This window comes from Filicampus tigris, chromosome 13 (assembly GCF_054856515.1).
Source record: "Filicampus tigris isolate MCC_2025a chromosome 13, RoL_Ftig_1.0, whole genome shotgun sequence".
NCBI classification, from domain to species: domain Eukaryota; kingdom Metazoa; phylum Chordata; class Actinopteri; order Syngnathiformes; family Syngnathidae; genus Filicampus; species Filicampus tigris.
This window is the reverse complement of record NC_141229.1, coordinates 4,638,469-4,652,420: the sequence shown is the minus strand read 5'-3', so window position 1 is coordinate 4,652,420 and position 13,952 is coordinate 4,638,469. Positions and strand designations below refer to the sequence as shown.

Below are 13,952 nucleotides of genomic sequence, written 5' to 3'. Positions count from 1 at the left end.
TTTGTCCCGAGATAGCTAGCTAGCTTTGTAGCATATGGGACTGAACGTAATTTATGGTATTAGGTGTTTTATTTTCAGCAATAATATGATATGTATTTCCCCCAAAATATTGAATGCAGTTATTTATATCGCTTAGTATTTTTTTTTTATTATTATTTACATAGCACTTGCAGCTTTTCAAGGAATCCAAGGACCCGTTATTTGATTTGCAGTATATTATTTTTATTACTATTATTTGTAAATTGTTTAAGATTATTTAAGTATTTTTGTGTATTTTATACATATTTATTTTTAGTATTTAACTGAAAATCGCTACTGCATTATTGTTTTTTATTTTTTGTTTTGGTTTATTAAAAATGTTCTTGTACTATTAGCATTTTTTACACCACATTTTACAGGGGACCCAAAGAACTTTATTCTATTACACATGTTTTATAGTATGTTTTAAACGTGGTTTCATTATATATATATATATATATATATATATATATATATATATATATATATATATATATATATATATATATATATATATATATATATATATATATATATATATATATATATATATATATATATATATATATATATATATATGGTCACGAAAAGAAGCAGAAGGCGAACACAGTTTACAGCACATCACAGTTTTACTCGCATATCGTTTTGTTTTTGTACAAAGAGTAGAAAGAAGGTTTGCGTGACGGGAAAGGAGACAGACTTGATCACACCGTCATTAAACAGAACGTCCCGTAGACGTAAATCTTTTTGTTTGTTTCCCATAAACTTACTCAGCACTGTATGTCGAGAAGAAAATCACACCATCGAGTGTTCCAAAACATCCCACTGAAAAGCTGTCACTAACGTTATGGATGTTTAAAAAAAAAAAAAAAAATTAAAAAAGAAACCACATAGAGTTATAGGAAGATATATCCAGGTAAGAGGAATCACTTAAATCATAGTTTGAACCGTCAGGTGGCATCTAGCGGCGAGAGAAGTTTAGTTTGCAATCCTACTGTGCGCCAGTCAAGCACACTCATCCACCCACACTCACACCCCTAAACAAAAACCACAAAAAGTTAACTAGTTTTGTACACGTCACAGCCTGAAGAGTCGTCCATCATCACTCCTTTAGCATTATCATCAAAGCACCGACCCTCAACATGCTTCACCCCCTGAAAAAAAAGCCACCACAAACCCCTTTGACACTTCCCATCCACGGATGAGATTTCTAAAGATTTCTACATCTTTCCGCCCGGCCCAAACGTCCGCGTTCCAGACTTCCCAGCACATGGTGTCGGTGGCGTCTCCATTTTGTTTTGCTTTTTCTTTTTTTTACAAGATGGCACAGAAGAACTTCTTCTCCCGGAAGGGGTTCTCCGAGGCGGGAACCGGCGAGAGCAGCGGGTCTTCTTTGGCGTGCGCTTCGCAGTAGGACATCAGGTCTGCCGCTGCTTTCGACACCTAAAATCACAAAGTGACATGTTGATGTCACATTAAAATTGGGATTAAGGAATGTCAAATGGTAATACAAATACATTAAACCCCCCTCCATCACGAATTCAGGGTTTGCGGTCCTGGAATGTCTTTTTTTGATTTTTTTTTTTTTTTGTTAGAGTTAATAACTCTTTTGGTCCAACTGTTTATAATATCGGGTGTAATTCCTCTATCAAACACTAGATGGTGGTGTAAATTTGAAAGAAGAAGAATGAAACAGGAAGTACTGTATTGCAGCCTAATTTTTGTTGAAAATTACTGAACGTCACCTTTTGTAATCCTAATTTTTTTTAATTTTTAATGTTTTTCATCCCTCCCTGTCTGCAACACACCTGATTCAAATGATCCGTTCATCAGCAAGCTTTGGCCAAGCCTGATAGCGATCAACAATTTGAGGCCAAGTATAAATGTAGGAAATAGAGAGAAGTGAATACAAACCTTACATTCACATGTACAATTCTGATACATCTAAAAGGGTTCATATTTTCAAGTGAAGTCAAGTGTAAATTTTTCTTTCCAATAACATGTTCCATGCGCCTCCACTAGTCCAAACACGGTATTCAGATTAATACAGCGTGAGAATTAAGCAGAAAAATCCACCGTTTTTTATCCATCTTAGGCGGCGGCCATTTTGCCACTTGCTGTCAACTGAAAATGACATGACACTGCCGGATGGCAAAATGGCCAACTGCCGAGATGGATGAAAACGAGTTGATATTTCTGCTTAATTCATATTCCGCAAATGCAAGATTAATCAGAATAATAGTGTTTAGGCAAGTGGGGGCACATAAAGACACATTTTGAATTGACTTCCCTTTTACTGGTCATATCACAGGATTTCCCACTTGTTGCTAGGCAGAATTCCTCCTGTTCCGGCATAGGCTAATGGGGAAAGATGAAAACAGTCACGCTCCGGTCACGGTCACGCCCACTCGCCTCACCTTTATCCTGTCGATATTGGCCTCCATCTTGAGCTGCTCCACCAGCTTCCTTGCTTGTGCGATGCTGGCCGTGTTATTGCTCGCCATGGGCACGGTCTGCACGGGACGGAACATCGTCACGTCACCTGATCGTCGTACGTCGCACGGTACACACCCACACTCATTTTATCATCACACGCATGCGGCCATTTTATTTATGGCCTCAGTTGCTAGGCAGCTGGTGGCGGCTGAGGGTGAGTGAGGTGGGGGCACTGCTTTGTCCGTAGCTCATTTTCACAGATCACTGCATCTGAAATAATGCCAGGTATATGTACGGCCCGGTTCTGCACTTATAAATCAATAAATAAACACACTATTTCATCTCAAATGCTGCAGCATTTCCCACTATATTACTACGAAATTACATTTCTACACAGAGGCTTGACAAAATTGGACACATTTCATACGCCCTTATTTAATTGTTTTTTAAAATAGTTTCATTGACTAATTTCCTTTTTTTTTTACTCTGTAATATGATACAGTAATTAGCCTGTAAATTATTGACTTTTTGACAACATTTTGTTTCATTTACTTATGTATTCATTATTTTAGAGCTATTTAAATGATTTGTGTGACTATTTGTAGTATTTTTATCCACTACTGCTGCCGAGACAATGCAAATTTCTCCATTGTGGGACTAATAAAGGCTATAAAGGTTAGCTAAGCTTGCTTGTCCGCAGATGCTTCTCCGTCTTAGGAGCTGGCGGACCAGCTCACAGCGGTGAAAAGATGACACACGGACCCCCGTTGACCCCACGCCAGCCCTCCCGCTGCCTGTCCTTCCTCTCTAGGGGATGAACCCAAGTGGGCTTAAGACGGATCTCTGTTGGCGCGTTGCAGGTGAACAGTGACGGATCGCACACACACGTCTTCTCAGCAGGTCAATGAATATGCCACACTTAAAATAACAACAATAAACACAGCACAGTGAACTCCCGTCTATTCATGGTTCGCTATTTATGAATTCACGGTCACATAATGGAGTATTTGGAATGGCGTGTGCATACTTTTGCGACTTCCGAACGAAAACGGGGTCGAGGTTTACTTCCCGAGCGTGACTTATGAGTAAAAAGTCATCTTTTGTATCGAGGTTATTGTTTCACGGCTCGGGGGAGGCGTTGAAAACGGGCCAGCAGATCACTACCGTGCTGCGCTTTCAGGTTTCTGGGGTGACATCACAAAATTAGGACCTTGTTGTCCTTGTTAGCTGTTAAAAAGTGACATACTTGTTAAAAACAGCGTACTAAAAAAAAACAAAAAAACATCCCAAAGTCACAAAGTCAACCCTTGGGTAGTTTACTCCATTGAAGTGACAGATGCACAAGCTAAATGCAAATGCTAAAACAGCCTTTTATTGTTTTTAATTATTACAAAGTACTTTAAAACATTTTATTTGATTTCCATACATATTTCACTACATTTAAGTAATGATTTTATTTACATAATTTGGTATTGTTTCCGTATTTTATCACAGTACTATAGTAGTTGCTTGGTTTAGTTTTGCTTAATCTGTTTATTTGTCATATTCGTTTATTTTTTATTCAATTATTTTGGCATTTTATTACCATTACGAGTATTTGTTTGGTTTCAATTTGTTTTATCCATTTATTTTTGATTGTTTTAGATTTTATTTTTTGACCATTTCTTTTTATATGTATCATTTCGTTATTCTTTTCATATTGGAGGCCTTTTTGTGTCAGCTTCCACATCATCAACACGTCGAATTGTATTTGAATAATACTCAGCAGTCTTAAAGGCTTTATAAATACAGTAAGAAAATAATGCCGAAATGACCGCTTCAAACAAAAATGTCCGACTTCCTGTGTTTTTTCAGCCTTGACTTCTTAAGATATTTTCTCCTCTTGATAGACTTGCCCACCCAATTTCACGTTGCCAAGTGAAACTGGCTTCAGGGGCTGAATTAAAAAAATGATGCAATACATTTGTTAAGCACCACATCTGTGATTTAAAAGCATGTCGCAATGATAATTAGCGGGAGTCATGCATCAGATGACCACGCGCGCGCGCGCGTGTGTGTGCCAACAATAGAAGGTCACGGGACATCATACAGGAACAAAATGGACACAGGCGAGTCAATTCGCGGTCAGCTGCCTCGTCTCGAGTCGCCGATCTTCGCAACTGGTTGGCGCTGTGCCACCGTTCGTTGACAAAGAGAAGCTCGTCTTTACCTCGTCTGCTCACGCCGCCGTACTCCGCCTCAGTGTCTGCAGCTCAAGTCAGCGAGTTGAGCTCCGCCTACTCTGTAAGAAAAGAGACAAAAAAAAAAAAAATTGTGAAAACATGTACCGGCACCGGTAGGTCCGATTTACGGATGTTTATAATCACAACATGAGAGAAGAACATGTGTTGTCAAGAACACTGGCAGTCGGCCATTTTGTCATTTGATTTGTGAGATTTTGTCTATTTCCAGGGAATTCCGTCTCCATATCATCACCAAATTTGAACTACTTTTGCCGTCGGTGGCCCACGCGCTTTAGGTTGCCCACCCCTTGGTTTAAGTGGCTCATCCTCCTTTTCCTTTGCCTCGACGGCGTCATTGTCCGCGGACACGTGACGCTCGCTGTCTGCTGCTTCTGATAAATGGACCAATTACTCCGCATGAGCAGATCTGCAGAGGAAGGGAATTCCGGCTGTTGTAAATCCCGAACTGATGCGGCGTGGCAGAAAAGCATCCATTAGCAAAAAAAAAAAAAAAAAAAAAAAAAAAAAAAAAAAAAAAAAAAAAGAGAGAGAGAAAAACCTCACTCGCCCAAAGCGCCAAACAGCAAAATAAAATTTGCTCGCCGAGCAAATACAAATTCATGTTCACTATTGAGGGGAGGAGGCATGCAAATGTAGGATTTAGCATCTAACTTGTCCAACGTTGACACAGCAAACACCAACGGGAGACAAACGCCGGCACCCACGTGAGCGCCAACTTGTGACTGTTTGTGCTTGCAGGCATCCGTCTCCTGTTGCATGTTAACCCCCACAGGGAGTGGCAATGCATGAATTAACATATATATATATATATATATATATATATATATATATATATATATATATATATATATATATATATATATATATATATATTTTTTTTTTTTCTTTTTTAATTTATTATTATTGTTATTTTTTTCCGTTAATGGGGTTCCCGCGTTATGGACCTCCGATTAATGTCAATTTTTTATTTATTTAAATTATTTTAAAACAAATTAAAATGACAAAAATGGACATAAGTGTTTTTCACATTGCAGTGACGGGAAACAATCAAAACAACATATCAATTTATACATAGGATTCCTCGACAGGGCATGAAATGTATTAACTCCTGCACTACAGGAAATCTCACTTGCACTGCAAAATTATATTTATGGCAATATTTATTGACTACACTTGGGAAATGAACACTGTACTTCAATACATGAAAATGAAACAAAACCTATAAATAATGATTTATTGCTGCGCACAAGTGTACTGATACAAATGTGTGAAATTAATTCTTAAATTTTAAATGAAAATGTATTGTGCTGTACTCATAAGTTAAATACAACTGAACTACACTTGAAAATGTATTTTTTTCCCCACCTGCCACTAGTGTACCCCCACCATAAGAGTCGCTGATATGGCTCAATCACAAAGCTCATATTTTTTGGCAACGCAAAGGTACTTTGTCATCCATTTCGCTCGACAATCGGCGACGGTGCTCCATAAAATGTCTGAAAATGGCTGGCTCGATCCGCTTTTGTGCGTTTGTCATCAGTGGCTCAATATTTGGCGCAATATTTGACCTCTCCTCTCCTTTAAAGGGAACGCACTCTTGGCGTTTTTCTTCTCTGCCATAAAGGAACACCGCAATGCCTATTATGGAACGTGCTCGGGGTTAACGAACTGGCGCTGTTGTGAAGCATGTGTTGCGTGGGTCAGCGTCACTCACACGTGGAATGACGTACCAGCTCCACAGGAGACTTCCCGCCAAGGAAAATGTAATTGCAGGCCCCATCGAGACTGACAATCTGCTACTCTGATATCTAACTACTTTGTACCACACCCATCATCCGCACCCCACCGCCCACCCCCCACCCCCACCCCATCCTGCTTCTCAAGCTAATTAGCTTGACTACAATTTTTTCCAAGTGTGTCAAAGAGGAATCGAGACCATCGGCGGGCAGGGAGTGTCCTCTCGTTGTGAAGCCCGGGGTGAGGCATCGCAGCGTGGTAATTAAACATGTGTCCCCAGCTCTGCAATCTGGACCTTGGAGGAAGAGTGATTAAGCTACTAGGGTCTACAGAGAGACCCCGTCATCCCATCATCCCCCCCCCCCCCACACCCCTACTCAAAAGTGCCTTTGACAAAATGTCACTGCGAGTTTTTCCCGCCACTTTCATTTGGGGCCAGAGGTCTGACAGTAGAGTCAGCAATCGTTCAAACAGCCGTTGCGGCTTCACGCGATTAGATAATGAAATCATTCAATGGCGGTTAGTTTTCAGTGCAGCAGACGCCAGATTGCTAGCTAGTTTTAGAGCGTTTGACCGATTTTTTTTTAGGACCCTCTGATTGTATCTACAAGGGATATACCAAACGAAGGAATAGACTCTCTTCTGAGTGATTCTACCTTTTTCAGGAGTACAACGTTTCCGTTTCTTAAGACGTTAATATTTCTCGCTTTTGTTACATACCCCTGGTGACGTGCGGCCGCCATGCGCCGGAAAATGATCGTTGATGGGGGCGTGGGGGTTGTTCGTCAAGCGCGGAAACTTTGTCGCTGATGGGGCGTCATGCGCCCAAACGTCGTGACGCACTGAAACGTAATCGCTGACAGGCGGGGGAGGGGTGTGCGGGCGCGATGGTCTGTGAAAATACACAGACTGTTCGGGAAAATTCACATATTTTCCCAAAATTCCCCCACGACCGTGCCTCTCTGTGAAGGATTACCCTAGCTCAGGAGTCTTCAATCCTGTTCCTCGAGCGCCGGTGTCCTGCCTGTTTTCCACCAAAGGGTCTGCACAAGGTGGATAACGATCCTGATCGTTTGAATCGGGTGTGTGTTGCAGCAGGGACGGATGGAAAACCGGTAGAACAACGACCCTCGGGGAACAGGATTGAAGAGCCCCACCCTAGCTGCTAAGCTAACTATCCGGAGTCACTGTTATATGGTGCGATATCGATGGAGACGGCTGTGGTGCGGCATCCTTGCTCCTGTTCAAGGGCAAGGTTTCGTACGTGTCACTTGTTCCGGTGTTGCGTTACAGTGCAACGGAAGACGGTGCTACGTCTTATCGTCACTTTTGCTGAGTATCTCTTGCCTTGTATCTGTGATCATGCTCCGGTCAAGCTAACTTATAGCAATACACCGTTCACCCTTAAGAGATATTAGGGCCATTTTGTGGCATACAATTTTTTTTTCCATGCCATTTTGACTGTGATGAATGAAAATAATTCCAATTTGCCAGAGGATAGTCATCTACTAAAAAGGTCGGACTTTTCATGTATGTTGAAGGAATGGAAGTTACGCAGAAAATGCCTCATTTGTTCTTGAGGATCATAAATGCCCCACTGAAAAATACATTTTTAGCATATTTAATGCAGCGCTTTATGTGACAAAGTGCCGACGTACTGCGCGAGGTTACAATCGGCACACGGTGAACTGGTTTGCGAAGCAGCATTAAGAATATGTCGTCTGCGTTCTCAGCTAACTAGGTTAGCTTGAATAAAAATTTGTCGCTGCAGTGTGAGCGGAACTCGGAAGTGAACCAAGGATGCCCCGTATTTACAATATTTTGACATATTGGTCCACCAGACAATGTTACTTTTTTCCCCTATTCAAAGCATGAAGCAAAAAAATGTATGCCATTTCCCGTTTTCTGCAAGGGTGCCTCGCTACTAAAATGATAGCCGGGTTGTGGATGTCCAGTCTTTTCTCTCCCAGAATGTTAAAATCCCCCAAATATAATTAATATTCGTCATATATATTTCTGGCGTATGTAGTTTTAAAAGATTGACTCTTTTAAAGTGGAAATTAATGTTAATATGTAATTTTTTTTTTTTTTTTAAATATTTTGTAAAGCTGATGGTTTTTGATGAATGGGACAAATGAGGGGGGATATTTAAAGAACTTAGCATGTCATAACGCTAAATTAGCTTGTGGGCTTGCTTTCTATGCATCATTTGCTCACATCACCCGAGAGACTCCCACCTTTGAGGTCCCATGAAATCGTCTGTCCTCCGTAAACTCCAAAGGAATTCCGGTGAACCAACTGACTGACCAGCAAACGGCAATCGCGCTCGCACTTGCGGAGGCAATGAAATGAATAATCTTTTTTTTTTTTTTAAATTACCCTAAAGTAAGACAAGATCCCCCACTTCCTCCCACTGCCTCACAGTCGGCCCACCGCCACCCGTCATCATTCCATTAGCCCGGACATCTGCGACACCCTCAGCATGCACTGCCCGCCCTGACTTATACATTGTAGTGTGTGTGTGTGTGTGTGTGTGTGTCCACGAGGTTAATCTAGGCCCTAGAAGGATGGGTGTGGTGTGTGGAAGGGAGTGGGGTGGGGGTGTTGGGGGCGCTGTAGGAGGCAGTGGCCCAGGAAATGATGCATCTCCTGGGAATAGAGGAGCCAGCGGGGAGGAGGCTTAGTGCTCCAGGGAGCGCAACTGTGCTCTCTTATGTTTAGCAGATCAAACGACGGCATCCTGCTACGTCTTCTCTGTTGGACTGAAGCGGCGACAACCAATCAGGAGCAATCCTACAAGCGTGAAATGTTGATTAAAAAAAAATAAAATTGCCTCACACTCCAAAAGGGTTAAAACCTTGAAATGGTGCGTTACGTAACATAACAGCACAGCGGTAAGTGGGGTAGAAACAATGACAAAGAGCAGCAACTACAGAGCGCCAGATGCAATTTGAGGCATACTGTGATGTTTTTTCGAGGTGGCGAACAAGCACTGAATGGTGTTGGGGATGTGAAAGATGCCCTTGTGGTTCTGGGTTGAGAGTTAAGGTAGAAGTTGGAACTGTGCGGCTGCGAGTGCAGTGGATATAAACATATGTCTTCTCTGGAACCAATCAGCTAGCCAAGAATAACAGTGTCAGACTGCTGGGCTGTTAACAATATGACAAACATCCGGCCTTGTTTAGATTGTGCTGAGAGTGCAGTGGGGAACTTTGCTGAGACTCCGCAGTCCTCAAAGGGATCTTTTTCTCGAAAGTTTTCACAGATGACATGGTCTAGAACGGCGGAGAGTCCAATTCTGGTTATGACAAACGTTTTGACGAAAACTGCAAACCAGAAAGAAAATTAATGTCCCTGGTTGATCAGAGAATCTTACTCTCAGAGACTTGGCTGTAAAGAATGGGCTTCAGGACTAGAGGGCACTGCCTCCTGCAAAATTGGAATGGTTCTTTCAGAAGGTACCCACTCACTTCCTACTCTTGAGCAAGGCACTAAACCTCCCAATCTCAACCAGGGACCTAAATCCTAGCCCAAGACTTTGATTATAAGGATTTGGGTCTCGAAAACCTGAGACAATCTCAGATGTAAGGACTTGACTGTACCTGAGTCTTGAAGAAAAAAATTCCATGGACTTAATCTGGGCAACTGAGATCATGAGACTTGCTTAATCAGATTTGTGACTAACTTTTTGGGGGACTTGACTACTGTTGAATCTAAAATAATCTTTTTGTAAAGGAAATGTAAGAATCACTGGGTTAGTTGATAAAAGAGACCCGAAGGACTCGCAGATCGATTTCAACCTACAGTCACAAAACAACTCAACTCAAGCATGTCTTTGACTCGAAAGTGGTGAAACTCGGTTCTAGAAAGACTCATCTAGATCTTGACCTGAAGAACAAAAAGACATCTGATGTGGACCATACCTTGACAACACCACTTGAAACAGTCCCAGAAACTCGAAGAAACATCCAAGATTTTTATTTGTTGACTCCTCTAGATCTTGTCCTGGAAAAGTGAAAGATGTCTGAGGTAACAAGAAAACTAAACCAGGACAACAGACTTTCAGACTGTCACACAGCTAAGGACTTAACTGCTTTGACACTCAAAGAAAGATTCAGAAGAAAACTGAGACATGGCTGGTTTGTTAGAACTTGTTGTTCAAAGGACCTTGAAAGACTCTAGTAGTCTCACGTGTTGGACTTGAATCCAAACTTAGCCACAACCCAGAGGAGTCTATCTTAGTAAACTTGGTTCCATCAAGCTTCATCTGCCTATCTCTTAACTTGACCTGGAAGCATAAAAACCCGAGATTCTGAACTCTGTTGTGCAACAAAACCTAAAATTCAGAGGTGACATGGACTTAACCATGACAACTCTATCTTACTTTCCCATAGATTTACTCATTTGAGACCCAAAGAAACTTCCATTTTTTTTGTCTGCAAGGACAAGTAAGAATTGGTTGGTTGATCCTTGACTTGAACCAAAAGAGCTTTTGGTAGACTCGGTTCCATAAAGACTCATCTACCTAGGGCTTGATATTGACACAAAAACATCCAATCTTTTTCCAAGATCAAAACAGACCTGGTCGGTTTGAACTTATTTCAAAACTGTGACTTGAATGGATTGGTGGAAATTTTGTCTAAAGTTCTGGTAGGCTCTTGATTTCTTTAAGACTCAGAGAATCATTTAATGTTTTGGTCTACCAGACCAACTGAGGCTTGGTTGGTTGCTTGTTTGGTTACTTTTTGTGGCCTAGTTTCAGGCCTCATCTACGTAGGTCTTAACTTGACCTGGATGCCTTAAGTTTTCAGATTCCGAACTTCCTTTTGAAATAAAACCTTTTCCTTCCTGCAAGTTTACCAGACTTGAAACCGACAGCCGCCTCAGAACAATTCAATATCCGAGATGATATGGGGCAGGCAAGAAACATTCAGTCTTTATGGAGACATGTACTTAACGTGTACGTCTTGACTTTGACAGTCAAAAGGATTTCCCCTTAAAATACTTTCCTACAGGTACAACTACTTTAAGACCTGAATAAATATCTGATATTTTTGTTTCTAAGGACAACTAAGACCTGGTTGGTCCTTGTGCCAAAAGGTCATTTGGTAGACTCACTTCCATAGGGACTTATCAATGTAATGTAAGGTCTTTGGATTCTGAACTCTGTCCTGCTGTGCACTCAAGCTTATCAAAAGCAAAAATCAACACTTGTCAGAAGCAAACAAGAGTGGCGAGTACAAAAAAAAAAGGTCAGAGCCTTTAGCTCAACGTCATCCTTCCAAGCCTATTAGCCCAGAGGCCGTTTACACCTCCTGTCAAACCCGCTTTTTCTGTAAACCTGGATCCCACACAAACCAGCAGCTCAGCCAGAGGGATCGTCGATTCCCTTAACAATTCCCTCGTCATCTTGGTCCTGTTTGTCGCTCCGATGTTTTGCAACACTTGTTAACCTCCGGTGTTTTGTCTCGGTGGTGTCTCAGTGGCCTTGAGACACAAAATGCTAAGCAGGCCCGGACACAAAAACCACAAGAGATTTAGCGAAAACACGACAATGCCTTTGTGCTGCGTACAATTTACTTGGGTATGCTTGATGAAAAAGCAGACCCTCCCCCCTCATCCCCCTTTCTCCTCTGACCACGACATGACGCTCGAGGAAGGAAAATGGTCCGGAGTGATCAGAGCATTACCCCTGCCCATCTCAACCCCCTTTTCATCCTTAAATTTCATCCAGCAGAGGGAATTTTTCTTTCCGCTAGCAGGGAGTGTGGGGGGGGGGATTCCTGATGTAAACCCGTCAGCAGTATCACAATCAATCAAGCAAAGCACACCCTGTGGTATGCCACAACATCATTGAAAATACTTCCAAAAAAAAAAATTTTTTAAATCATACCTTTTTTTTTTAGCGCGTCTACCCGACGTGGCACCAAAACACATCCAGTCCGACGGAGACGAGCTGACATCCAAGCGATCCTGCTCTTCCCTGTTCTCCCTGGCTGAGATCCTCCCTGCCTCCCTCTCCTCGCCTGCCGCTCCCACAGTCTCCACCCTCCAGCCAGGCTGCAAGAAGATACCCTCCCTCCTGCTCTTCGTCCTCCTCCTCTTCCTCCCCTCTCTGTTCTCTCTCTCCGTCTGCTATCATCAGCACGCTCTGTCCATCCTGAGATCAGTCATGTCAACAAAATGTTAGTCGGCTCCCTCCCCGATGATATATAGCCACCTTTGTATGGCAGTATAACTATCGGAGCAAGCAGGAAATAGTGTAGGAATAGCGCACTTACAGTGCAATTCTGAAAATCAAATCATCTTTAGGCCATTTATTTTAAAGATTACGGTAATGTAAGAAGAGTTTGAAATGATAGTCAAATGTTTTGGGATCATGGTTTGTGATATATTTATAGTTGAAACGATAAACAGAGGCAGTTATAAACATTTGGGGTCAGCATCAATTGCGTGGTTTTTTTTTGTGCAATCCGTGGCAAAGCTACGTTTACTTTTCATGCTTTTCGTTGAGCAGGGATTTGTTTGCTGGTTTCCCAATGTTTGAATGCTAGGTAGCGGACAGGCTAACAACCCTGTTTTTCAACAAAGCGGATCCAATCACAAGTTTCGTCGAGTAAAAAAAAAAAAAAAGTCTTACTAAAGTTCCTCGTTCCGGGATAAAGTTGCTGCAGTTGAAATGTGCTATTATGCAAACTGGTTTCTGGAACAAAAAAGGTACAACGCTGCCCCAAAGGTTCCTGGATCTCTGGAAAATATTACCCTCTTTAACAGTTTATGTCTTAACCTAGAACTAGATTCTGACAACAGTTTGAGCCAAACAAAACATTGTCTTCCAAAAATTCCTAGCTCCAAGGTAAAACTACCCTGCAAATGCGCTATTTTAGTTCCTAGAATTAAAAATGTCCACTCTGATATGATCAGTCAGGACCAACACTAGTTTTAAAACCTGTGGAAAAAACTACCCCACTCCCAAGCAGGGTCGTCTTTTGTGGATTAAAAAAAAAAACGTATATCTTTTTTAAATATTTTTTTTTTCATTTTTCAAAAAGCTTACCCTGTTTAACCTTGGTTTTTTTTCCAGAATTTGGTGGTTTGGAAAAAAAAAACAATTTGAATGGATTTAAAACGAATTTATAAGGGACGTCATTTATACGCGGAAATGTGGGCCGGCCTGGTACTTATTCCCCGCGAATAGTGGGAGCCCACTGTACATACTATTGTACTTTATGTAAGATGTATGCCACATTGGCCTCTCTCTCCCCTGGCGCTGTGCACAGCTGTACACGAAATCAGTCATGCTCCATCCAGGGCTGTCGTCATGGCAACACAGAGGGAAATCCATTCTCTGAATCTCCCAGAGTCGTCACCGACGACAACACGATACATCCACCCCCCCCCGACTCTTTTGTCTACTTGAATTAGCTAGAGCTCGTTTTGTGATGTTTTCACTTTCAAAACCAGGCTTTCTTACCCGCATCAGATAGAATTAGTTCATTATGATTGGACTGTCCAGCG

General features: G+C 41.7%; 1 protein-coding gene across 3 annotated transcripts; it reads right to left on the bottom strand.

Moving 5' to 3' along the window:
* Nucleotides 1-628: 628 nt before the first annotated feature.
* On the bottom strand, nt 629-12,504 carry gng2 (guanine nucleotide binding protein (G protein), gamma 2). 3 transcript variants are annotated; one of them, XM_086049123.1, is made up of 5 exons: nt 12,328-12,499; nt 10,358-10,439; nt 4,664-4,735; nt 2,436-2,531; nt 629-1,461 (listed from the first exon to the last, which is right to left on the bottom strand). In XM_086049123.1, exons 4-5 carry the CDS (start codon nt 2,520-2,522, stop codon nt 1,333-1,335), a joined length of 216 nt encoding a protein of 71 aa, XP_085905249.1. In that variant the 5' UTR covers nt 2,523-2,531; nt 4,664-4,735; nt 10,358-10,439; nt 12,328-12,499; the 3' UTR covers nt 629-1,332. The 3 variants fall into 3 exon arrangements, with proteins under 3 accessions (XP_085905249.1, XP_085905250.1, XP_085905252.1); XM_086049124.1 differs by lacking the exon at nt 10,358-10,439 and having other exon boundaries at nt 12,328-12,504; XM_086049126.1 differs by lacking the exon at nt 10,358-10,439 and having other exon boundaries at nt 4,664-4,737; nt 12,331-12,504.
* Nucleotides 12,505-13,952: the final 1,448 nt, after the last annotated feature.